This window comes from Xyrauchen texanus, chromosome 45, assembly GCF_025860055.1.
Source record: "Xyrauchen texanus isolate HMW12.3.18 chromosome 45, RBS_HiC_50CHRs, whole genome shotgun sequence".
Lineage (NCBI taxonomy): Eukaryota > Metazoa > Chordata > Actinopteri > Cypriniformes > Catostomidae > Xyrauchen > Xyrauchen texanus.
In genome coordinates, this window is record NC_068320.1 from 3,391,459 (window position 1) to 3,418,122 (window position 26,664).

The following is a 26,664-nucleotide window of genomic DNA, read 5'->3' on the forward strand; positions in this document are numbered from 1 at the left end:
GCCAGCACTTTAGACATAAATGTGTGTTAAGTTATTTTGAGGGGACAGCAAATTTAACTGTTATAGAAGCTGTACACTCACTAATTTCCATTGTAGCAAAGTGTCATTTCTTCAATGTTGTCACTTGAAAAGATATAATCATAAATCAAAGTATTTACAAAAATGTGAGGGGTGTACTGTAGGTGCACTATTACGTTAAACTCGGTCTCATTAATGCTTTTGCGAGAATTGTATTGCCGTGTCATCACCATTCATATCTATACAACCAATGTGTTTGATTAAATTACCACTAGAGCACAAACACTATGTTCTTTATAGATCTAGCCTCTTCATTTTGCTCAGATTGATGCATTTAACTTTAAAATGTACCAAATGTTCTTATGGGGTAGCACACCTCTGGACACCCCTAGAGGGGCCTACATCTGATTATATCCAAAATCTAACCATCGGACATCAACAGAAAAATATTTTAATTGGGTGTTCTAGGTGCGTGCACATTTGGGCAAGTGCATTAACCATTATAAAATACTGTAGATTTGAGAGAGAATTGCGTGTTTGTTTATTTAATATTATAATTCATATTAATATTCATATTGAATTTATCAGGGGGTTACAATTTGAAGTTGAGAACATCAGTAGATGATTTTAATGTTCGGTTACTGTGTCTTTAGGTAAGTGACTCAGACATGGAAAGTTTACAGGACAGTGTACTTCAGCTTGTCCTGAGCTTGCTGGGAGACTCCTTCAAAAGACAACACTTCTTTCAGGTCAGTGTTTTTTTTAATTATTTTTTAGATCCATTTAAAAATTGTTTTAAAGACCTCATGAAATCAAAATGAGGATTCTGTAAGAGTGATTGCAGTATGGATATAGATTTTGATAATGTAGTGTTAGCTTTATTAATTTCAACAAAAGGTTTGAACAGCAGAGGGCATAGTAAGTGTAGGCCGGTTTATACATCTGCATTGAAGTATAAACTGTATGCTGTGTGTAGTTGCCAAAGTGGTGGTTTGCATTTATGGTTCTACATTGATGTGTCTGTCATTCTGTGAGCACACAGCCAAGTTCTAGTATATTGAAAGAAAATGCCTTAATTTCTGAAATACCTGTACATTTGATAAATAATGGCAGTGTAATTAGTAAATTCAGAAATATTCATTTGTTACAAACAAGTTCATCAAAGTATGAAGTATTTATGTACATTTATTATTCATGTTGCCATGGAGAGAGAGAGAATAAACCATGCATTTACTGTTTGCTTGCTCTTATTAATGCATGTTACAGATCTTATTGTGAAGGATTCTTCCATGCATATTTGCTATTTATAAAAAAATATATTTTTGACCTTGTAATCTTTAATCAAAATATCATAACTTTCTCTTCTCTGCTGACATATGCATGTGATCCTGCCCCTTCAGGAGTCTTTTAAACAAACCTGCTGACAAAGCAGCTAATGCAGAGTTGAAAATGTGTATTTTTCAGCTGTTTTCCCCCAAAACTCCCATTCCTGAATCCAAACCTCATTAGTTATGGGCCAGTTGACTTGAATTGACATTTTGAAAGAGGAATAACAGCAAAATTGTGATTTCTGTTTTAGACATGTCATGCTTGAATTGCTGAGGTGATCACTACTGAATACAATGTGATTCTAATACCTCTGGAGTTCATTCATATTTTTAAATGCAGATATCTTGGGATTTACAGCACGAGTAAGTGCTTTTATCCCTTTATATTTATGGTATTGTGATTCAAAAAGTTAAAATATTGTGATCTTTTACGCGTTCGTTCTCAACGGCTACTGCCTCAGCGTAAACATAGACCGTGATGTGCTATTATCAGTTGTGATGGGGAGGAGGGCGTGGCCGGGCCATGAGGATGTGTGGTGCGTCAACGTGAGTCTCTCTGGCATCTCCTGCTGCTCCTTATCTCTCTCTCCCGCTGATTGGTTAAACTCAGCGCCAGGCGTGCATTCTCATGGCCCAGCCACGCCCACCTCCTCATCACATCCGTGTGTTGAGATTGCTGCTTGATTTCCCGGTAACCGGCTCTGGGTTCAGCAGCACGGTGGAAGGGGTGTGTGTGTTTGTGTCTATGTAACTGCATTCAGATCTACCTCCACTCCGATATGCAATGCTTACTTTTCACAATCCAATCATCAATCAACAGATATAATCATGTCCCCACCATAATTATTATTTTTTCTTGTAAAATAAGCCGTTGTACTCTGAAATATGTCACAATACGGAAGTAAATTTGGTCGCAACTTCTGTTTCATGCTGACTTTAAAACTTAAAAGCTTTTGATAACTTCAGATATCTTTTTCTGTTTTTTATTCTTGGGATGGTCTGTGGTTACAAAGCAGACCAATCACAGCTTTTGCGGACTATGTTGACATGACACGTTGTAGGTGATATGCCGTTGGTTCGACACAAAGTATAAATCGGCCTAAATACATAATATTTTTGGTTTGATGCATCATTACTAGTACATGCCAAATACTGCATGATACGATGCTTAGATCCTGAGGTAATCTTCATGGAGCACATCTCGACAGGCTGACCAGCAGAGGGGAAGTCAGGCAGCTGCTCCTGGGTCATGCAACTTCTCTGCGACTTATACAGAGATGCGACTTAATTTTATTGAGAGAAAAAAAAAGTTTTGACCAGGTGCGACTTTATTTCCGAGATATACACTCACCTAAAGGATTATTAGGAACACCATACTAATACTGTGTTTGACCCCCTTTCGCCTTCAGAACTGCCTTAATTCTATGTGGCATTGATTCAACAAGGTGCTGAAAGCATTCTTTAGAAACGTTGGCCCATATTGATAGGATAGCATTTTGCAGTTGATGGAGATTTGTGGGATGCACATCCAGGGCACGAAGCTCCCGTTCCACCACATCCCAAAGATGCTCTATTGGGTTGAGATCTGGTGACTGTGGGGGCCATTTTAGTACAGTGAACTCATTGTCATGTTCAAGAAACCAATTTGAAATGATTCGAGCTTTGTGACATGGTGCATTATCCTGCTGGAAGTAGCCATCAGAGGATGGGTACATGGTGGCCATAAAGGGATGGACATGGTCAGAAACAATGCTCAGGTAGGCCGTGGCATTTAAGCGATGCCCAATTGGCACTAACGGGCCTAAAGTGTGCCAAGAAAACATCCCGCACACCATTACACCACCACCACCAGCCTGCACAGTGGTAACAAGGCATGATGGATCCATGTTCTCATTCTGTTTACGCCAAATTCTGACTCTACCATCTGAATGTCTCAACAGAAATCGAGACTCATCAGACCAGGCAACATTTTTCCAGTCTTCAACTGTCCAATTTTGGTGAGCTCTTGCAAATTGTAGCCTCTTTTTCCTATTTGTAGTGGAGATGAGTGGTACCCGGTGGGGTCTTCTGCTGTTGTAGCCCATCCGCCTCAAGGTTGTGCGTGTTGTGGCTTCACAAATGCTTTGCTGCATACCTCGGTTGTAGCAGTGGTTATTTCAGGCAAAGTTGCTCTTCTATCAGCTTGAATCAGTCGGCCCATTCTCCTCTGACCTCTAGCATCAACAAGGCATTTTTAGCCCACAGGACTGCCGCATACTGGATGTTTTTCCTTTTCACACCATTCTTTGTAAACCCTAGAAATGGTTGTGCGTGAAAATCCCAGTAACTGAGCAGATTGTGAAATACTCAGACCGGCCCGTCTGGCACCAACAACCATGCCACGCTCAAAATTGCTTAAATCACCTTTCTTTCCCATTCTGACATTCAGTTTGGAGTTCAGGAGATTGTCTTGACCAGGACCACACCCCTAAATGCATTGAAGCAACTGCCATGTGACTGGTTGATTAGATAATTGCATTAATGAGAAATTGAACAGGTGTTCCTAATAATCCTTTAGGTGAGTGTAGATATCAATGGGAGATTCACAAACTTCCACTGCTTTTTTACCATGTGAATTGAGATGTATTACTGACTACTGATGTAATCTGTGAAGTTATTCAAACTTACATTTTTAGCTTACGTTTGACACAGAATTATAAATCGTCCTTAAAGACACAAACACTTCTGCATGCTGTTATACCCTCATCATTTGGATAATGTAACTTTTAGTGCCATCTTCAACACATCTCCTAATGTTTACTGTAAGACATCTGGTTAATGATTGTGAATGTTTGTGAATCTGTGTGTGAATCTTTTAATATGTTTGTACATGAAAGTGATGATTAATGCCCCGATATACTCACAGCAAAGTTCTCCGTTCTTCACTTAGGAGCTAGACAGATGTTTGAAACAGTCAAGCAATGGTGTTTTAAACTGTTTTCAGCACAGCTCTCCCAGGCTTCCGAATGCTGGCAGTATAGCCTATTTTGCGGTGTGTCCTGGCAGCATTTAATAAAACGAGCTTCAATCCTGCAAATAAAAATCTTCCCGAAGCAAGAAGGTCATTTAGCTGCTCCAAGACAAGGCAGCTCCCCCAAGATAATGTGTTGTGGACGGAAATGTGCAACAATTTGTATTTTCTTTAAAAAATTATAAACACATTAGTGGAAACCCAGCTACAGACACACTTGGAGACTGTTGTATTAGAGCAGAGGGAAGGCCGGGGTCCCCGTGAGCGTTTTTGCTTCCGACCATAAGCATTTTGCTGGAGCAGGACACCGTACTGGAACCTATAAGAGCACATATGGGCTGCCCTGTGAACGTGCACAAAGATTGAAAGGCAGAAGTCTTCTGATTTACTAAACAAACCGTCTGACCATGCCCATGGGTATCTTTTTGTCACTGTTTACCAAGCCTAGGGCAGAGGCTACATGCCTCATTCTATGTCCCCATTTTCACCTTGCATTAACGTGCATTTCATATACGGCTATTATCTGGATATTCTTTAGCTAGATTGTATTTACACCTTTCAGTCCAAACAAAGAAACCACTGCAAAATGGAAGGTGCTACTTACATATTACATCAGACATTCAAATGACAATCCTGTCATCTGTCTCCAATCATGTGTTTCAGGAGATATTTCCAGTGGAGTACGGTCCTGACTTTGATAAAGCACTGCAAGTCCTTGTTGGCTTCTTCCTCTCCAGATTGGAACAACTTCTGCCTGTGCCAAACTTCAAACAGGTCTGACTATATGCACTTCACCATATAAGAAAGATTTAAGCCAGCTTAGCTTGTTATTTGTGTAGTTACATGCCATAATTCATCTAAAACTATTTATTTGTATGGTATCCACAAATGGATCATAACATATTAGTTGACCGTTTAAGCCAAGAGCACACTACATGACTCAAGCTTTCAGTTGTCCAGATACTCAGGTGACATTTCATCCCACACTTCCTGTAGCACTTGCCATAGATGTGACTGTCTTGTCTGGCATTTCTCAAGCACCTTACAGTCTAGCTGATCCCACAAAATCTCAATGGGGTTAAGATCCATAACACTCCAATTATCTGTATTCCAATGTCTGTGTTTCTTTGCCCACTCGAACCTTTTCTTTTTGCTTTTCTGTTTCAAAAGTGGCTTTTTCTTTGCAATTCTTCCAATAAGTCCTGCACCCCTGAGTCTTCTCTTTACTGTTGTACATGAAACTGGTGTTGAGCGGGTAGAATTCAGTGAAGCTGTCAGCGGAGGACATGTGAGGCATCTCAAACTACAGACTCTGATGTACTTATCCTCTTGTTTATTTGTACATCTGGTCTTCCACATCTCTTTCTGTCCTTGTTAGAGTCAGTTGTCTTTGTCTTTGAATACTGTAGTGTACACCTTTGTATGAAATCTTCATTTTTTTGGAAATTCCAAGCATTGCATAGCCTTCATTCCTCAAAACAATGATTGACTGATGAGTTTCTAGAGAAAGCTGTTTCTTTTTTTTTTTTTTTGCCATTTTTGACCTAATGTTGACCTTAAAACATGCCAGTCTATTGCATACTCAAAAACAAACACAAAGATAATGTTAAGCTTCATTTAATGAACCAAATAGCTTTCAGCAGTGTTTGATATAATGACAAGTGATTTTCTACTACCAAATTTGCAATTTATCATGATTACTGAAGGATAAGCTGTTGGAGTGATGCTGCTGTCTATATTTGATCAAAAATGACTTTTCTCAAACAGTGATGTTATTTTTTACATCAGTAATGTCCTGGCAATACTTTGTGATCAGTTTAATGCCACTTTGGTGAATTAAAGTACCAATTTCTTTCCAAAACAGCAAAATCTGTACATTATTCCAAACTTTTGGCCGCCAGTGTAAATGGAGGGTGACATGCCCTAATAATTGAGATAATTGTTGCTGTTCTGCTGCAGTCCATTATGCACCACTGTTTAATTGTCATCAAGTTGTTGCAGGGATTAAATAATTGTTGTAAAAAGTTTAGCGTGGTCAATCAAATCAAAGAAGGCGGGACTAATAGTTATGTGTGAATCTAGTTAATCCAGCACCACTCATCAGCATGCTCAGCAGTTCATGTTAAGAGTGTTAGTGCCATGCAAGATGTAAGTATACAGCTAAACATGCTATATTTGACCATTATTTTATGATAGAAATGTTGCAACAACCAAAAGTAATTTCCAACGATTTTAATTACTCACCTTTTGGTGAAATTTGACATTTTTAATGAAATGTCTTGTACAGGACGTGATTCATAATGTTATTTGTTAATGTGAATGTGAAAACATTAACAGAGCAGTTTTATTTTTTATCACATTTATTTTTCCTTTATTTAACCAGGAACCAGACTCGCTGAGATTTAAAAATCTCTTTTACAGGAGTGTACTGGCCAAGATAGGCAGCTGATTTTGCATACAATTATACAACGAAGTTGCAACATACAATAATAAATCCAACAAAAATGATACAACCAGTTAAAAACATTTTGCACACCATTAATTCATTCTCTAGGTTACATAGTCAAATTTTAAAATTACTATAAGACACCAAGTTTTGTAGCTTCATCTCCATCTGGAGAAGATTCCAATCCGAGGTGGCGGCATATTTGAAGGAAGTTTTACCAAGCTCAGTTCTAACAAGGGGCACACAAAGATTATAACTTGATTGAGAACATAATGAGTAATTGCCAGGGAATTTCCATTGAATAAAACAAGATAAGGGGACAGATAACCTAGTATAGCGTTATATATCAATAAATACCAGTGCAGTTTTCTTCTAACATTCAACGAAGGCCAAGCAACTCTTTTGTATAATTAACAATGGTGTGTTGAAAATTTACAATCAGTTAAAAAATCACAGAGCACCAAGTTACGAAGCATCCAGAGAGGCGAGAATGTAAGAGGGAGTATGCTGATACACTACATCCCCATAATGAAAAACTGGTAAAAAAAAGTAGCGGACACTAGTTTGTTCCTCAGTTAATAAAAAGCGAGACTTATTTCTAAAGCAAAATCCTAACTTTTTCTTTGCCTCAAATAATTCAAATATAAACCTAAACTTAACAACTTATCAATAATAATACGGGTATTTGTACTCTGACACTGATGTAATCTGACTTTCAGATTACATCAGTCCAAAGAGCAATGGAATTTGAGAATAACTTTCTTTTTTTAAATGTTTGAGACCAGCTTCAAAGCACAAAACCTATTTTGGATGATATCAAAAGCAGTTGGTAAAAAAGCCACAGATTGCTGCTTAGAGGGAGCCGGACAATAAATAATAGGATCATCTGCGAAAAAATGGACCCTTGCATTATCAATATTAAAGTCAAGACAATTTATAAATATATTGCTGCCCCAACACAGATCCTTGAGGGACTCACTTAACAACCTCCTTAGGATCTGACCGAATACCTTCCACCTGTACATATTTGGTTCTTCCCTTTAAATAAGCAGTGAACCAAAAGTTGCATTTTCTGATAGTCCTACCCATCTAAGCCTATTTAAAAATATGTCATGGTCCATAGTGTCGAAGGCCTTTTGATAAATCAATAAAGAGACAAGCACAATGTTGCTCATCATCTAAGGACTCCACAATATCAAGACTTTTAAAGCAGCAGTAGTAGTGCTGTACACTTTACGGAATCCTGATTGGTTAATAGACAGACTATCATGACTATTTAGGTACCATGTCAATTGTTTGCTAACTAGATTTTCTAAAAGTTTTGAGGAAATACAAAGTTTAGATATAGGTCTATAATTTTCCATTAAAGAAGGATCGCCTCCTTTTGACAGAGGAACTACAAATGCTGACTTCCAAATCCGTGGAATTTTATTACTTAATAAAGAAAAATTAAACAAATACATCAGCGGAGGTGAAATAAAATCAGCTGCTAATTTTAAAAACAACAGCAATATTATCTGGACCTGGCGATTTATTCACATCGAGTTCTTTTAAAGCAGAACAGACATCAGAGGAACTCTCTTCTCCATAGATTCTGTTCTGCTTCAAGGAATTCTAAGTTCTAGTTTATATAATTATTTGTTTGGAATAAAGATCCTGATGCAGTAAAATGACTGTTAAATCTGTTAAGCATTTGATTTTTTTTTTTTACAATTTTAATAGAATCTTTCATTATAAAAGGGGGGAGCTTTGTAGTGGTTTTATTGCCAGTTAAAAGCTTAATATTTCTCAAACTTCCTAGAGTTCAAGATCTAGTACCCGATGGAGTTCTATAACAACCAGCTATGGTGAGCTGAAGGGTCTTGGACACACAAAGATTTTGAGCTTATTGTTCATACTGTTTAGCTATTGAAATAGAAACACACACACAGGATCCTTATATTCTTCCCACTCAAAAAAGTTAATGTTTAATCATGAACTTTTATACCTTGAAAACATGGCAAGAGACATGACATTTGTTGTCATCAACATTCTCCACATTAGCAAGCAAGCATTTAGTTACTAAATGTGACATACTTTCATGAATAACGTGTAAGTAACAAAACATGAAAATCCCTGGTTACAAATCATTCTGGTTAATTCATTGGTTTTACAACATGAATAATACATTACATATTGTGAGAAACCTGATTGTCAGGGTATAATATCCAGTTGAATAGTTACCATTGTTAGTAGAATGAGACAAATCATAGAAGATTCAAGATTATAATCATCGATTTGTCAGTTATAAGTGATTTACAAATCATTACACATTTTAAAAGGTACATCAGGCTCTAATCATTCATTTGTCAGTTCTAACAGTGATTACAGGTCATAGTAATTTTCAGATTTATCTATCAAGGCTAGGTATTGTGTACATTGTGGGTTTTAATGCATTCTGTACATTTTAGAGAGTTAACCCTCTGGGGTCTGATGGTGTTGTGGGCCTTTGGAGAAGTTTTGAAATGCCTTGACATTTGTGCTTTTTTCAGTTGCTTAAAAGCATATTATTGGCTAATGTCTGAACACTGTATTCAGCACAAACTGGGTTACAATAACATGTGAGCAACATGTATGTTCATGTTTGTATTTTTGAGAATGTTTATGCGTAGTTTTTGAAAAAGCTAAAATTTTAAGTTGTTGAAATAAGAACATATAACACATACTAAACATTTGTCCACAACACTTTTGAGAACTGGATCTTGTAGCCTAGAGTTTTTGCTACAAAATTATGTGAAAACCATCCTGATCACTCGTTCATACAAAACAATATAGTAATTGAACTTTTGTAAGACTCTTAGTGTTAGAAATGTCATATGGAGGAGGCGTGAACTATCATGAATATTAATTGTAATGCACACCTGCGGACACAAAGACCCCTCCCCTGGGCCTATCAATGAGTAATGTGACAGAAAGATAATGAATATGAGGAGACTTAATGATCAATATCAAGTTTTAATTTAAAAGTAATCTGACTATACATAAAGACTTTACTTAATTTTAGACCTACCGTAATTTCCGGACTATTGAGCGCACCTGAATATAAGCCGCACCCACTGAATTTTAAAAAAATTATTATTTTGAACATAAATAAGCCGCACCTGTCTATAAGCCGCAGGTGCCTACCGGTACATTGAAACAGATGAACTTTACACAGGCTTTAACGAAACACGGCTTGTAACAAAAATAAATAAGCTTTAACGAAACACGGTGTGGCAGCGGGGGCGTGGTCAAGCGCCCGTCCGGGAGAGAAAAGCGGTAAGGGTGCTTACATCAAGTGCTGAAAACTGTCACACTGGTGCCAGTGTGACAGTTTTCCCAAGAAGGACACGTGAAACAGGGCACTTGACGTTCCAGGTAAATCTTTTAATGGCCACAGCAATGTTTACAATCAATTTTATAAAGTTTCTCAATTCTTGGTCTTCTATGCGCCAACACTAGACTCACTCTCTCTCTCGAAGCTCTATGGCTGCTGCCTTTTTATGCTGCTCTACCCACGCTTACTGAAATTAGACACAGGTGTTAGACATTAGCTCAGGTGTAAGCGCCCTTACCGCTTTTCTCTCCCGGACGGGCGCTTGACCACGCCCCCGCTGCCACACACGGCTTGTAACAAAAAATACAAAATTAGCAGTAAACAGTAGCCTAGCAAGAAAGTCATTGGTCACTATCATCTTCCTCCTCTTGTGCACATGAAACCACTGAAGTCATCTCCTTCTGTGTCGGAGTTGAATAGCCTCAGCTTTAGTTGTCTTTTTGCACTGAGTCAATTCCTCACGCTGCTGTTTCCAACGTCTCCCGTGCAGCAGCTCTATTTCCTTTTCCAACAGCCAAATCAATCGCCTTCAACTTGAAAGCTGCATCATATGCTTTTCTCCGTGTCTTGAGGGTGACAAAATGACTACCGTAATCAGAATGATGGGAAGTTTGAGCGCGCTCGATTTAATCTAAACCGTAAACAAAAAAGTTGTTTGACCTTAACCCATTCGGCAATTTCATTGGTCTAATGAAAGCTTCATGCCGGCAAAAAACTGAGCACGTCACAGAATGTTTTTTTTTTTTTTTTAAATCAAATTTGAAAGCGGGAAAAATCCATATATTAGCCGCATTGTTATTTAAGCCGCGAGGTTCAAAGCGTGGGAAAAAAGTTGCGGCTTATAGTCCAGAAATTACGGTACACTACCATTTAAAAGAATTCTCTTCTGCTCACCAAGACTGCATTTATTTGATCCAAAATACAGTAAAAAAACATTGATATTGTGACCTCTTTTTACAATTTAAAAGAACAGTTTTCTATTTGAATATATTGTAAAATGCAATTTGTGATCAAAGCTGAATTTTCATCATCATTATTACACTCTTCAGTGTCACATGATCCTTCAGAAATCATTATAATATGCAGATTTTCTAATATGGGCATATTTAAAGTGCATTTTACTCATTTAACCTGAACACATATTTGCAAGCACAAGCAATGTTGATAATGAGGCAGCATAAACACTAGATAAAATATAATCTAAACATTCATATAATTTAGTCATATTACATATCATATTTATATCATACAGCATACAATTTAAATACCTGCTTTAGCCGAAACAGCATTTAAACGTAACTAAAACTTGCCTATTAGGACATATTTCAAATATCAATACTCTGAATCCTGGCTGGCAAGTCTGGAAACAGTCGCACTAGTAAAATATGTACATGTTTATATAAAATAGCATGTCAAATAATGAAAACTAAATGACTTACTCGTCTGAAATTGGGTCCTCTGCTGGATCAAGTCTCTCTTCAAAATACAAACGTTCATCGGAGTCCCGCTCTTCTTCTGAGGAAAATTGTAACTCTTCCTTACTATCCAGGAGTTTCCTCACCGGTGTACTGTGCTATCTTTCAAATGCACAGAAAAGTGAATGAACTTGATGTTTTTAAGGCACAGTCGGGGGCGTTTACCATTTGCCTTGATCGTCTCTGCACATTAGCGTATGAATAGCGCCTCTGCCCGTGGGTGTGATCACATTAGAGATAATTAGCTGGGCCTGTAAAAAAATTTACATCACTTTGTTTTATACAGATTACATTGCAGGAGAATATTTGTTTTAAATTTGAATTGTTTTATTTAAAAGTAGACATTTTAAGCTTTATTTAGACATATGTTTCATGTATGTGTGATAAGTATTCGTGGAGTTTGTTCATTTGTTTCAGATATATGCTGGTGAACACAGAGACAGCTGACAGCTCACCCTTTTTATTTTCTTTATTTTACAAAAGCACAAGGTTTTGTTGTTATTGTGTGTACATTCTGTGTACCCTTTATAGTCTCTAATGGTGTCTTACACTTATCTGTATGCCCCAAAATTGAGTATTTTAAGTTGTTTCCGCTGTAATGAAGAAAAAACAGCAGTCCGTCGACCCCAGAGGTTTAACTCCGCAAAGTTCAATTGTCGATATAGGATGCTTTTTACTGTGGATATAGATACTTGTCTACCTGTTTCATCTAGCATCTTCACAAGGTCCTATGCTGTTGTTCTGGGATTGATTTGCACTTTTCGCACCATCTCTAGGAGACAGAATGTGTCTCCTTCCTGAGCAGTATATACACCATGGGATGGCTGCGTGGTCCCATGGTGTATATACTTGCGTACATTTGTTTGTACAGATGAATATGGTACCCTCAATTGTATTTGGAAATCGCTCTCAAGGATAAACCTGACTTGTGGAGGTCCAGTTTTTTATCTGAGGTCTTGGCTGATTTATTTTGATTTTCACATGATGTCAAGCAGAGAGGCACTCAGTTTGAAGGTAGGCCTTAAAAAACTTCCACAGGTACACCTCCAACTCAGAACACCTCCTATCAGAAGCTAATTGTCTAAAGGTTTGACATAATTTCCTGAATTTTTTCAAGCTGCTTAAAGGACAGTTAACTTTGTGTATATAAACTTCTGACCCACTGGAATTGTGATATAGCCAGTAAAAAGTGAATCAGTCTGTCAGTAAACAATTGCTGGAAAAATGACTCTTGTCATGCACTCTTGTCATAACTCTGAAATCTGCTGTAAACATCATGTTTGTGTCCATACTAAATGCAAGTATGTTTAAGAGAAATGGTGTGCCGGTTTATAGCGCTTTATTCTTCTTTTACTTTCTGCTCTTTATTATGCATGCAGTAATAAACTGACTTGATTGATGTATGCCATATGAAATCAGAGACTCTCCACTCGAAATCCAAGCACAACTGGTCAAAAGAGACAAACAGGTTTACTTATGATCTGATCCTCAAAAATGCTTCTTAATACCCGGTGTAAACAGGGCTTCAGTCGGGACATATGGTCCTGTAGTTGATACACATTGTCACGTAGTGTGTGGCGTTCTACCACGACTGAAAACAAAAGACTTTGAATCTTTAAGTGTATGCAGGGCGCTGACTGCAAGTCATGTAGTCTGGGATTGGCTTAAACTCTATGATATGGGAGAGCTGCGGATTGGACTCGTGTTTGTCTCCGCTGTTGTAAAGCGCGGCTTGAACGGGGGGGGGGTATTTGACCGCTGCTATGAGGAGTGGCTCACACTAGACAGCCTTACTTAGTAATGCGCGAATAACCAATAGAGCAATCGCTTCATAACTTCTGGTGGGATACACTTACAGATGTAATCGTGTCTCAACTGTAAGCACGATCTTGTTATTATCAATATATCTTCATACATCAGATACCGTTTACATCTTTTTACATAAAACACTGTGTGTTGACAATTCACATTGTCAATGTTTCTGTCATTAGATTTTAAAATGTCTGTTCTAATATATGACCAAGATTTGCAGTTATCCCTTCTTTCCACCGAAAACCGAAAATGGCATTTATGCAATTTTTGAACGCAATTTTTCGACATCCAAAATTTCTGTGCATCTCTAATTTTATAAGAGTATGTGGACTATTTGTACTATTTGTAGTACTGTCCTGCAAAAAATGACAATTTATACTTTTTTTTTTTTTGCTGGACTATTTATAATAAACTATTAAAAATTGTGTAAAATGTAATCAAAATGGTAGATGGAGTTTTATAAGGGGTGCCCAGAAAAAATATCAGATTTGTTCAATTTTTCCTTGATATCATAAATGTGTTTATTAAATGTAGTATTTTAAATACATAAATGAGAGAATGAATTTACACTTATAGGGTTTTTCTGACACCACACATTTTGAATTACTTCTATATTCTTATACATTTGAACCTACAATCTTGATTATATAAACAAGTCTATGGATGTGTTATGCGTCATTTAGCCCACCAAAATCAAATTAAATTCATAATTCTTTGTTTGTAGTGATGTTTGTTTGTGTTTTGAGAACTTGGAATACTACCAAGTATGATTTTTCTTTTTTTTCTCAGCTTTCATTATTGCTCAGCTGTCACCTTGGGGAGTTAGATGCATGTGTGGACTCGGTTTGTAAATCAGAGAATCTGCTCTATTTGCTGCAAACAGATGTCTGTGGGACTTTGGAAAAAAATGGTAAGATGTTGTTCTTGAATTTCAGTATAATTTATCATTCCATATGTTTAAGTTCCTTTTCAATAACCTTTGCTTACTTGGTTAAGAAAACTTGCCATAAACCTAAACCTAACATAAAAAATATTAGAAAATACAGTCGTTGTACACAATCTAAAAACAACAGTTTTCTTTATTCCTCTTAATGTTTTAATTTATTGTATTTTTTTAGTTCTTCCATCAATAGTGGAGGATCGAATTGTGTGCTCATTGTCGTTGCCTCCTCTTGGGGACTTGGCCGTTGTAAGCCAGCCCAGCGACGATGATAAGTTACAGCTGCCTGTTGATTCTGAAAACCTGCCAATCCCAGAACCCATTGTGGTCAAGCAGACTGATACAGAAGATCCAAATGTCCAGGATGTGGGGTGCAGCTCCAGTGACTCATCAGAAGGAGACTGTGATGGAGAAAAGGTCATGAACTCAACTCCAAATGAACCGCAACAGTAAGTTACCACATGACATTTGCTCATTACGCCTCCTGAATTAAGCTTGAGTTTTATTATGGGTGCACGGTTAAGAAAAAAAATCTGAATTGTTGTCAAAGTCACCTTTGAATGTGGTCCGAATCCGTCCCTGACCACCTTCAAATGTGGTTTGAGTGATCTGATCATGATCTGATCACAATGCATCTTGGGTGCATTTACACATGGCATTTAATGCAGTCAAGTGGTATCCGATAGCAATCCGATCACTGAAAATGCATGTTAATTCAAGGTGTAAATTGGCCTATAGGACCTATTAGCAGCATGACCTTTTGTTCTTTTAATTATTTAAAATGTAGAATAAATGATCAGCACTGAAGCTGCCACTCAATGCATGTTTACACCAGGGGTGGGCAGTATGACTAATCTTATATCATGTTATGAGTAGTTTTATATCACGGTATACAGTGCCTTGCAAAGATATTGAGACCCTTATGCAACTCTCATATGTTATTAAAAAAACAAGTTATTTACTTTATCTGAAAACAATCCCAAAATGTATTTTTCACATAACCAATGTTAACTATTTTGAAGAAACATAAAAATTTGATATACTGTTTGCAAAAATATTCAACCCTTCAAAGCTCAATTTAACACCTATGGAAAAAATTTACCTGGGTGAAGTTGGCCCCTCAACTCGAGTTTGAGTGACTCCAGCCAGGTGTCCTAAGCAACCAAATTGGCCTGGTTGCTAGGGAGGTTAGTCTCACATGGGGTAACCTCCTCGTGGTCGCTGTAATGTGGTTCGCTCTCAGTGGGGCGCATGGGGAGTTGTGCGTGGATGTCGCGGAGAATAGCATCAGTGTGCAGTGCCAAGGGTGCGATGATATGAAGTAGGCATTGATGTTTTTCTGCTGTAGAAGCGGTCATGAATTAATGCACCCCTAGTGATGTAGGGTAATTGCAAAGTAGAGAAAGAGGTGTTTTTGTAGCTTGGATTCAATACATTTTTTTGTATTGTTTTTGTATTGTCATGTTTTTATAGTACCTCTTATATGTCAAAATATCTAGGAAGATTTGATTCCTCATGACATGACCCCTGTAATATTTTAACGTTTTAAATACATTTTGTCAATATAAAACGGCCATTTTTAATGTAACTTGTGAGTATTGACTAGTGATAGTTCATCCAAAAATGAAAATTGTCATCACTTTGTCACTCACCTTCATGCTGTTGCAAACCTGTGACTTTCTTTTTTTAGTGGAACTCAAGGAGATGTTAGGGAGAATGTTTCAGTCACCATTCACTTTAACTCAATTAAAAAAAAGATGCAGTGACAGTGAATAGTGACTGAGAATAACATTCTGCTTAACATCTCCTTTGCTCCATGGCAAAGAGAAATTCAAATGGGCCGGAGGGTAAGTACTGATGACAGAAATGTATTTTTTGAATAAACTGCACTTTTTACTACCCATTAAACTACTTGTTAAATGTATCTTCCTAGAAAAACGATATAAATGTAATTTAACAGATGATTGCATCATGTCTTGCTGGAAACATGTGACTAAAGAAAGTGACACTGTCTGCTCAGGCTACATTCATAATGAATTCATTTAGATTTTTTATGTTATTCATTTCTACATATACACATACATATAGACAGTAAAAGTTCTATACAGTATGTTAACGTTAGATAATGTATTAATAGTGAATTCATAAGACATTTAGACTTTTAATATTATATTATATTATATTTTTTTTAAAAGAAAAACAAACACAGGCAGCCAAAAGTTTGGAATAATGAAAGGATTTTGCTCTTATGGAAATAAATTTGTACTTTTATTCACCATAGTGACATTCAACTGATCACAATGCATAGTCAGGTAATTTTGAAGGAAAAACAAATTCAGAACTTTTTAAACTACAAAGTGTTTTCATCAAAAAATCCTTCACGTGCAGCAATGACAGCTTTGCAGATCCTTGACATTCATGCTGTCAGTTTGTTCAGATACTCGGGTGACATTCCACCTCACACTTCCTGTAGCACTTGCCATAGATGTGGCTGTCTTGTCTGGCATTTCTCACACACCTTACAATCTAGCTGATCCCACAAAAGCTCAATGGGGTTAAGATATATAACACATTTTTCCAACTATCTGTCTTCCGATGTCTGCGTTTCTTTGCCCACTCGAACCTTTTCTTTTTTCTTTTCTGTTTCAAAAGTGTCTTTTTCTTTGCAATTCTTCCCATAAGGCACCCCTGAGTCTTCTCTTTACTGTTGTACATGAAACTGGTGTCGAGCAGGTAGAATTCAATGAAGCTGTCAGCGGAGGACATGTGAGGCATCTCAAACTACAGACTCTGATGTACTTATCCTCTTGTTTATTTGTACATCTGGTCTTCCACATCTCTTTCTGTCCTTATTAGAGTCAGTTGTTGTTTGTCTTTGTACACCTTTGTATGAAAAATCAAGCATTGTATAGCCTTTATTCCTCAAAACAATGATTGACTGATGAGTTTCTAGAGAAATCTTTTTCTTTTTTGCCATTTTTGACCTAATATTGACCTTAAAACATGCCAGTCTATTGCATACTCAAAAACAAACACAAAGATAATGTTAAGCTTCATTTAATGAACCAAATAGCTTTCAGCAGTGTTTGATATAATGACAAGTGATTTTCTACTACCAAATGATCAATTTAGCATGATTACTGAAGGATAAGCTGTTGGAGTGATTGTGTTGTTTTTTACATCAGTAATGTCCTGACTATACTTTGATCAGTTAAATGCCACTTTGGTGAATTAAAGTACCAATTTCCTTCTGAAACAGCAAAATCTGTACATTATTCCAAACTTTTGGTCGCCAGTATAAATTCACAATATAACATAAACATGTCCAGAGACATCAAAGTAGCCTCAGTGATTTTCCTGAAAAGTGTAAACACTGTCCCTGGCCCCATTTACACCTGGCATATACATGCGTTTTATACAGTAGGTATTCAACCAGAATAGGCGCTTTACCACCACAATCACCGCCTGTAGTCATTAGCAGCTCTAAAACGCTAAGGCACGCTATAACCATAGAATTTCCATAGAATACAACGTTTAGTGGATTATTAAGACTTTATTGAAAACTGCCCCAAAGCTATCAGTCCAGAATGTGTTTATTCAAAGAACTTGTGCTTTTCTCTACACCACATTGTCCTCTGTAACTTGAAAGGCATATGACATATAAAAAAAGCACACACACACATATATATAAATGAGTAATAATATATACAGTGAGGAAAATAAGTATTTGAACACCCTGCTATTTTGCAAGTTCTCCCACTTGGAAATCATGGAGGGGTCTGAAATTGTCATCGTAGGTGCATGTCCACTGTGAGAGACATAATCTAAAAAAAAAAATCCAGAAATCACAATGTATGATTTTTTAACTATTTATTTGTATGATACAGCTGCAAATAAGTATTTGAACACCTGTATATCAGCTAGAATTCTGACCCTCAAAGACCTGTTAGTCTGCCTTTAAAATGTCCACCTCCACTCCATTTATTATCCTAAATTAGATGCACCTGTTTGAGGTTGTTAGCTGCATAAAGACACCTGTCCACCCCATACAATCAGTAAGAATCCAACTACTAACATGGCCAAGACCAAAGAGCTGTCCAAAGACACTAGAGACAAAATTGTACACCTCCACAAGGCTGGAAAGGGCTATGGGGAAATTGCCAAGCAGCTTGGTGAAAAAAGGCCCACTGTTGGAGCAATCATTAGAAAATGGAAGAAGCTAAACATGACTGTCAATCTTCCTCGGACTGGGGCTCCATGCAAGATCTCACCTTGTGGGGTCTTAATGATCCTAAGAAAGGTGAGAAATCAGCCCAGAACTACACGGGAGGAGCTGGTCAATGACCTGAAAAGAGCTGGGACCACCGTTTCCAAGGTTACTATTGGTAATGCACTAAGACGTCATGGTTTGAAATCATGCATGGCACGGAAGGTTCCCCTGCTTAAACCAGCACATGTCAATGCCCGTCTTAAGTTTGCCAATGACCATTTGGATGATCCAGAGGAGTCATGGGAGAAAGTCATGTGGTCAGATGAGACCAAAATAGAACTTTTTGGTCATAATTCCACTAACCGTTTTTGGAGGAAGAAGAATGATGAGTACCATCCCAAGAACACCATCCCTACTGTGAAGCATGGGGGTGGTAGCATCATGCTTTAGGGGTGTTTTTCTGCACATGGGACAGGGCGACTGCACTGTATTAAGGAGAGGATGACCGGGGCCATGTATTACGAGATTTTGGGGAACAACCTCCTTCCCTCAGTTAGAGCATTGAAGATGGGTCGAGGCTGGGTCTTCCAACATGACAATGACCCGAAGCACACAGCCAGGATAACCAAGGAGTGGCTCTGTAAGAAGCATATCAAGGTTCTGGCGTGGCCTAGCCAGTCTCCAGACCTAAACCCAATAGAGAATCTTTGGAAGGAGCTCAAACTCCGTGTTTCTCAGCGACAGCCCAGAAACCTGACTGATCTAGAGAAGATCTGTGTGGAGGAGTGGGCCAAAATCCCTCCTGCAGTGTGTGCAAACCTGGTGAAAAACTACAGGAAACGTTTGACCTCTTTAATTGCAAACAAAGGCTACTGTACCAAATATTAACATTGATTTTCTCAGGTGTTCAAATACTTATTTGCAGCTGTATCATACAAATAAATAGTTAAAAAATCATACATTGTGATTTCTGGATTTTTTTTTTTTAGATTATGTCTCTCACAGTAGACATGCACCTATGATGACAATTTCAGACCCCTCCATGATTTCTAAGTGGGAGAACTTGCAAAATAGCAGGGTGTTCAAATACTTATTTTCCTCACTGCATATATATGAGCTGGTTTCAGTTGAACCATATTTTTGTCCATTACACATTAGCCGGGTCAATTATAACTGTTTATCGCAGTTAATTAAATGCATATGTGTTTTTTTTCACAGTCTAACAAATAAATAAATGGGTTATGTCAAATAATTTCTCACCTTGGCAAATTTCCTTGGCTTTTTATTTTTGGCTATTTTCCTAAAATTTTTCATAGCACAAAAGTGTTTTGCTGCCAAAGTGAAGGAAAATGTGTCCAGTCTACAACTTGAGATTTACATAAGCCTGATGTCCTTCTCTACAGAAGACATCAACACTGTTTTGATGTGATACTGAAGTGAGAAGCGTTTTACTGTGGGAGATGAAATGGGACCGCATGCTGCTTTCTGCAGTGTGCGGGATAATACCAATGTAGTCGCAGATTAGGACTTTGCAAACACAGATGTTTAAAATTTCCCGAGAGCTTGCGAAGTCCTGTTATCCTTGGTAAGGTGTCACAATGGTACATTTGTGGCATAAATAAAGGGGTTGCTGATGCATCGTGTTAATATTTTCACAGGATATTTTGTCATGTTCTGACAATGTTTGAATTTTACACATTTTAACGGTAAAAAACTGGTAATTACCGACTAACGGAAACCCTGTTGCTAGTGTCACTTAAGATTTAAAATACGATTATGTTGAAACATTGAATACGTTTCTGTGAAAAAAAATAATAATTGTGGGTGCCATTTTTTATTTTTATAATCATATCGAATTGTAAGGCTTCTGTATTGTATCGTACAAATGTGTGTATCGTTACATGCCTACTCACGGATAATTCAAATTATTTCCAATACGTTGAAAGTTAAATAAAAATGCATCTTTCATTTTGAAACATTTCCACTTTGAAGAATGCTAATAGTGGTTATAAAAAGAGTGAGAGGACAAGGGGGGGTGAACACAACAACTGTCTGATTCAATTCACTCAGCTTTATTTCACTAATGCAGTTAACAGCATCACAAATTCTCACAATTACTCGGAACAAAATAGACAAATTATACACAGTTTTGTAAGCTCACAATACTGTACTCACTGGTAATCAGGGGTGTAAAGTAACGAATTACAAATAATTTTCCCAGGAATTGTACTTTAATGCTATGGTTTGTAATCCAGAGAGGCTAGCAGTTAGCAAGCTAGCTTTGAAAGCATAGAGCCCGCCCTCGCTTCAGAGGTGTCTCCAAAGCCACGCCTCCTCTATCACACATGAACACACACACAGAGCCGAGTCTAAGTGATTGGTGGAGAGATGTGTTGGTGGAATAGATCAATGGTTTCAGATTACCTCATGTCTCATTCACATGTTAGACATTACAATAATAAGGAATGTTATCTCGCACTCTGCACAGCATCAAGGAACCCGCGCTGATGACGTGTGATTGTTACGTGGTGGTTTGCAAATATAGATTGACAGACAGGAAGGACATCCTATCATTACATACATTTTTTTTGTCCTGTTCCTTCCACAGAAGATATATATATTTTGTTTTACACTTTAGACCACTTAAAGTATTGATTGCTATCAGGATGTGAAGAGACTTTCAACCAGTATAACAAAATGTTTCTGGAAAAGATTGCACACCCTAACTTTAAGTAGTTTAAAAATGTTATACTTTTACTTGAGTTCATTTTAAGTGCTGTAACTGTCCTTATAATGCGCTATTTTCCCACTGGCTGTGTTCTCTACTTCCCTGTCCTGATTTTATTTTTAGCTATCAACATGATTGGCTAGGGAGAGTTTCATGACTCTTTCATGACGTAAAAAACGGCAGCTGTAGATCAGCGCCAACTGTGGAGGATGCCTCAAGTACAGTTTACAGCTGAACATCACGGCCGCACCTGAAAGAGATTTTCGCAATGAAAAAGGCCAATTGCTTGATCTTGGTGAGGCATTATTGTAAACGTAGTCGGTTATGTCTAAAGTGAATGTAAACAATGGGTCAAAAAGAGTATTTGCATCAAAATGTCGGACTTGAAGTGAACATGTAACCGAATTGAGCACTGTCTAGTAGGCAATGTCATATAAAGGATATTAATCAAACAACTATAACAAGGAAACGATAAAACCACTGAACAACTTTAAGCTTTAAAAGTATTAATATAATAGAATATGTTTTTAATAATATTCTTAGTTTTTTTAATAATACTGACCCCTGATGTAGAGAGAGTGGTAATTTATATAATAAATTTAAAAAAAATATTTATATAATAAATTACCAGGAAAGGGTGACTAAACGATGTGAGAATTTTCGTTTTTGGCTGAACTATTCCTAGTCCAATGTGGCCCCTGTACCAAACAACTGCTCTACCTCCTCTATTGTGCGGGACATAAATGCTTTTTTAGTGTTGTTTTGTTTTCCTTCCATTGTTTTGAACATATTTTATGCGCAACAGTAACTCTCTCAGTCGGCATTTAGTTAAATTTTGACCCTACACATAAACTGATTTTAATGTAATTGTTTCATATATTATGATATCTTTTCATTTCTGAAATCATGTCACCCTTTTATTTTTTTAAATCAGATTTATGTAGTGTTTACAGTATCATAGATAAGTGATGTTTTTAAAAATTGTCAATCATAAACACCTATAAAATACCTATATTTTTTATTCTTTCTGGGAAACAGCCATAAAAGTGAATGTAAATTATGATATGTGTGCAACATTTATACATTTGCAGCATAGATGTTTTATTATAAAGGGGCATATCTTTCACAACTCTACTCAGTACTCATGAGTACTTTTAAATGAGCTACTCTTTTACTCAAGTAGATTTTAGGACATGTACTTTTACTCTACTCAAACTAAATGGTTTAAGAATTAACAGTACTTTTACTTGAGTATTATTTTCAGTACTCTTTCCACCCCTGCTGGTAATTTATATTTGTAACTTAATGTGCAAATAAATGTCAAGCCATGCACTCTGTATTGAATGTTAATGTTTTTTACACTTGAGACTTATTTCAAGACTTTGATTCAGAAACATAAGTGCTTAGATCGGTAAACACACTCACATTAAGGATGGATCGATAGCATTTGTGTTTGGAACAATCAAAGTAAACCACGTCTCAAAGGAGTCCCATTCAGAGTCAGTCCACCTTAACGCATATCTTGAAACACTCACATTAATAAATGCGTGCTACGTAAACTTTTAAAAGATGTTACCCTCTGACTTAAAGCCTATCCTGCCCTTCTGTCAGCACCCTGGGATGGGGTTTGAGTCACAGTAATTTCAACTGTCTCAACTGAGGTGCTTGAGAGTTTGATCCCAAAATTGCTTACTATCTAATTTGTTCTCCTAGCAAGTACTGTTGCAGTACGCTGTATTTTATGTAAGCAAATAGGCAACATTCGTAATGGTACTGAAACTGGAAACATGCTCAGTTTTAACAAGGCACAGCAGCCCCTCAGTACACTAGAGCAGAAGGGAAAAAAGCATTGACTTCCCTGAAACTTCACCTGGTGCAGAACAATCTGGAACAATCCCCTCTATGCAGCCTGAACTTGTTCATATGGTTGAATCTTTGCGACACCTGCGCTGAAAACAATCTAGACGCAGGTCAAAGAATAACAAGCGTTTTTGACAATTTTAAGTTCCGGACCTGCACGAGACGCTGGGGAAAAAATGCAAGACTTGGTGCAAATGGCAAAGACCTTCGTCCAGCAGGTGTATAAACAATGAGAAAACAACAGATGCGCACAGACACATTTGGTGTGAACGGCCCCTATTTCGTCCGTTCGCACGTCTGTGAGAGCGTGTGCATGAAAAAAGTTCGATAAGCCCGTTTATTTTACAAACCTGACCCAAACCCGAAGTCTTACCTGAAAACTGACCTGAACCCCGCCTGAAACCAGTCAGGTTCTTTGGTCCCATCAGGCCCGGGTCAGGTTACAGACCTCTAAGTGTTTCATTATCTTTTAACAAAGTTTGACTGTAGCACAACCTTGTCACTTAATTAATTTGTTACGGAATTGTGTCTGGATAATGAAAACACATTAGCACCTTCTTTGAATGTGGACAGAATCGCATTCTGGAATCAGTTTGAAATTGGTGTTTATTTTAGCATTTTAAGATTTTGCACTTGAAGCTTTAGTAATCTTCATTTATTATCACGTAATTGTGCATTCCTACGTTTTATATGCTTAATATGTAATAATAAGTGAAATATGCTCTTTATTCTCTTGTAGGAGTAACCTGGAAGAGCCAAGTGTACCATCATCAGCCAGTGATGCCCACGGAGGTACAGCCTCTCAAAGTTTCTCTCAATATTCTCATTTGCCAGATCTTTAGACTGAACTCTCTGTCTGTTTCTTTCTCCCTTGTGTCCTTTTAGGGGATTTAATTTTTAAGGCAGCAGTGCCCGTCCAGCACCCCCCTCTAGATACCTTCCCAAAGACGCCTTCTAAAGGCTTCCATTATGCTGGCAGGACCGTTCATAAATGTCAGCAGTGTACCAAGTATTTCATCTATCGCTCTGATCTTGTAAAGCACCAGGAATCTCACACCCCGGCAAAGGCGCATCAGTGCCCTCAGTGCGGGCTTGCTTTTGACAACCCAACACAACTGGCATCACACGGTAAAGGCTGTAAGTCCAGAGTCTTTAAATGCCTCAGGTGTTCAGCCCACTTTACTTCTCTCAAGACCCTGTACAGACACAACCGAGTACACAAAGAGAAAACCACCCACAAATGCCCTGAATGTGGACGGATATTCACCAGTCTGTCGCAACTGGTCGGTCACCGGCGAACTCACAGAGCTCCCTCCATTAAAAGGAGCTATGATTGCAAAGAATGTGGTGAGACGTTTGGGTCATACCGAGACAGTTTGATCCACCAGAAGATCCATAAAGCTAAAGACGTTCAATCGTCTAAACAAGAACGGCAGCCAGGAAAGTGTCGCTTTTGCGACTTAACGTTCAGCGTTGACAGCGAATTACGAAGCCATCTCAAAAGTCATGCGGAATTCCGGCCGTATATATGTGACCAGTGTGGGAAGTGCTTTTCGGCCAACAGCAGTCTGCTTGCCCACCTCTCGAACCACACGGGTGAGAAACCTCTCCTATGTTCGCAATGTGGAAAACGTTTTTACAGCAAAATCCAATTGAAGTCGCATATGAGATGTCATTCGGGTGAACGGCCGCACATCTGTCCGTACTGTGAGAAGCAGTTTACCTTGTCTGGGAATTTGAAGATTCACATCAGAATTCACACTGGAGAGAAGCCGTACGTTTGCCGCCAATGCGGAAAGGGATTCGTATCTGCTGGATGCTTGCAAGTGCATATACGCTCCCATACGGGCGAAAAACCATATCAGTGCAAAATCTGCAACAAGAAATTTGTGGTTTCGAGTCACTTGACGGCACATATGTGCTTTCACACAGGAGAGCGTCCGCACTGTTGTTTGCAGTGTGGGAAAAGGTTCATCCGACGATATGACTTGAGCAAACACATGTACACTCATATTGGAAAGAGGCCCTTTCCATGCCCCCTGTGCCCGAAGGCTTACACATGTCGCACACACTTGAATCGGCACATGAAGAGCCACAGCGTTGGACTTTAAATCGATTTGAGTGCCTCGTGTGGAGTGAAACATCAATGATTTCATCACATTTTCTCACCCTATTGGCGTTCCGAACCTGTATGGCTTTCTTTCTTACTTAGAATACAAAAGGAGAAGTTTAGCAGAATGTTTACGCTACTCTTTTTTTTCATACAATCAAACTGAACAGTGACCAGTGGCTGCCAAGCTCTAAAAGCACCATAAAACTTATGCGCTTTAAATGAGTCTTCTGAAGCCGTAAAATAGCTTTATCGTAGGAAAAGACCAAAATTGAAGCTGTTCACCAAAGTTCTCAAATTCACATTGACATATGTTCATATTTGGCACATGACGACATGTTAAGCTAGGTCTAATGTCAATGATGGCGAATGTGTTTGTCTCCAAAAATCACGACATGCTAAATTTGAATATCCACATATTCAACCTGTACGTGAGATTTGAGAGGATTTTTTGTGAATATCTTTTCACCTGTTTCTCACACAAAGCTAGTGTATGTCTTCATAAGACTTGGAATGTAGCGCAGAAGTGGCATGAACTATTGTTGGTACTTTTGTGGTGCTTTTTTTGTTGTCATTCCCATCCACTTACATCATATGGAAAACTGCAGTGTGAACTTTCTCCTTCTACAACATGAACGTTTCTTTTTGTTGTCTTTGGAAGAAACTCATATGGGTTTGGAACAACATAAGGGCGAGTAATTAATGACAGACATAAAAAAGAAATGTGGTGAAATAACTTGAACTAGAACAACTTAAACCGGAGTCCTGAAATCGGTTTGGACTGTTAATGTGTAACCATGGATATTTACTGTAGAAATCTAGTCTTAGAGACCAATGTGCTTTTTATTATTTTAGATATGTTTTTCATTTAAATTTAGCATGAGCATTAGTCGTCAGTAAGCAACTATGAATGAAATATGCTGAATGTATAGCCTCATACTAAACAATAAATGTGTTGTAAATGTGTCCCACATCACTTAACATGGGAATTAAAAATCTCATATGATTCATCAATGTCGTGTCAGATTTTTTTATTTTGCCGTCCACAAAAACAGTGAACCTCGTAATCTTCAATGAATGCTTGTCATTGGCAGGACCATACACAGGGCCTCCACTGTCTTCACTGATCCTGGAAGCTTTCATCCCTACCCACAGAATAAATATAAAAAACGCAAACCCGATGAACAAAGCAGTGATTGCAGATGTCATATATAGGCACTGGTGCTCCTGCCAATGTTCCACAAATTTTTCCTCCATTTCTTCGCTCAAATGAGACTTTCTTGATACCGCAGCCATGCTTGTTGATGTTCTGTTGCAGGTACATCAGGACTCCTCCCACTGAAACTTCCCGTGCCCCATTTCTTGCTCTCTC

General features: G+C 37.9%; 1 protein-coding gene across 2 annotated transcripts in view; it reads left to right on the forward strand.

The window, feature by feature from the left end:
- The window catches only part of zgc:171422 (uncharacterized protein LOC100001353 homolog), a 50,360-nt gene extending 24,060 nt beyond the window's left edge, over positions 1–26,300 (forward strand). For both annotated transcript variants that reach the window (XM_052119054.1, XM_052119055.1), the window contains 6 exons: positions 672–767; positions 5,020–5,130; positions 14,234–14,354; positions 14,563–14,833; positions 23,922–23,974; positions 24,068–26,300. In XM_052119054.1, the coding sequence (XP_051975014.1) occupies positions 672–767; positions 5,020–5,130; positions 14,234–14,354; positions 14,563–14,833; positions 23,922–23,974; positions 24,068–25,293 (1,878 nt within the window). In that variant the 3' untranslated portion in view covers positions 25,294–26,300. The remainder of the gene's footprint in view (positions 1–671; positions 768–5,019; positions 5,131–14,233; positions 14,355–14,562; positions 14,834–23,921; positions 23,975–24,067) is intronic.
- The last annotated feature ends 364 nt before the right edge of the window (positions 26,301–26,664 follow it).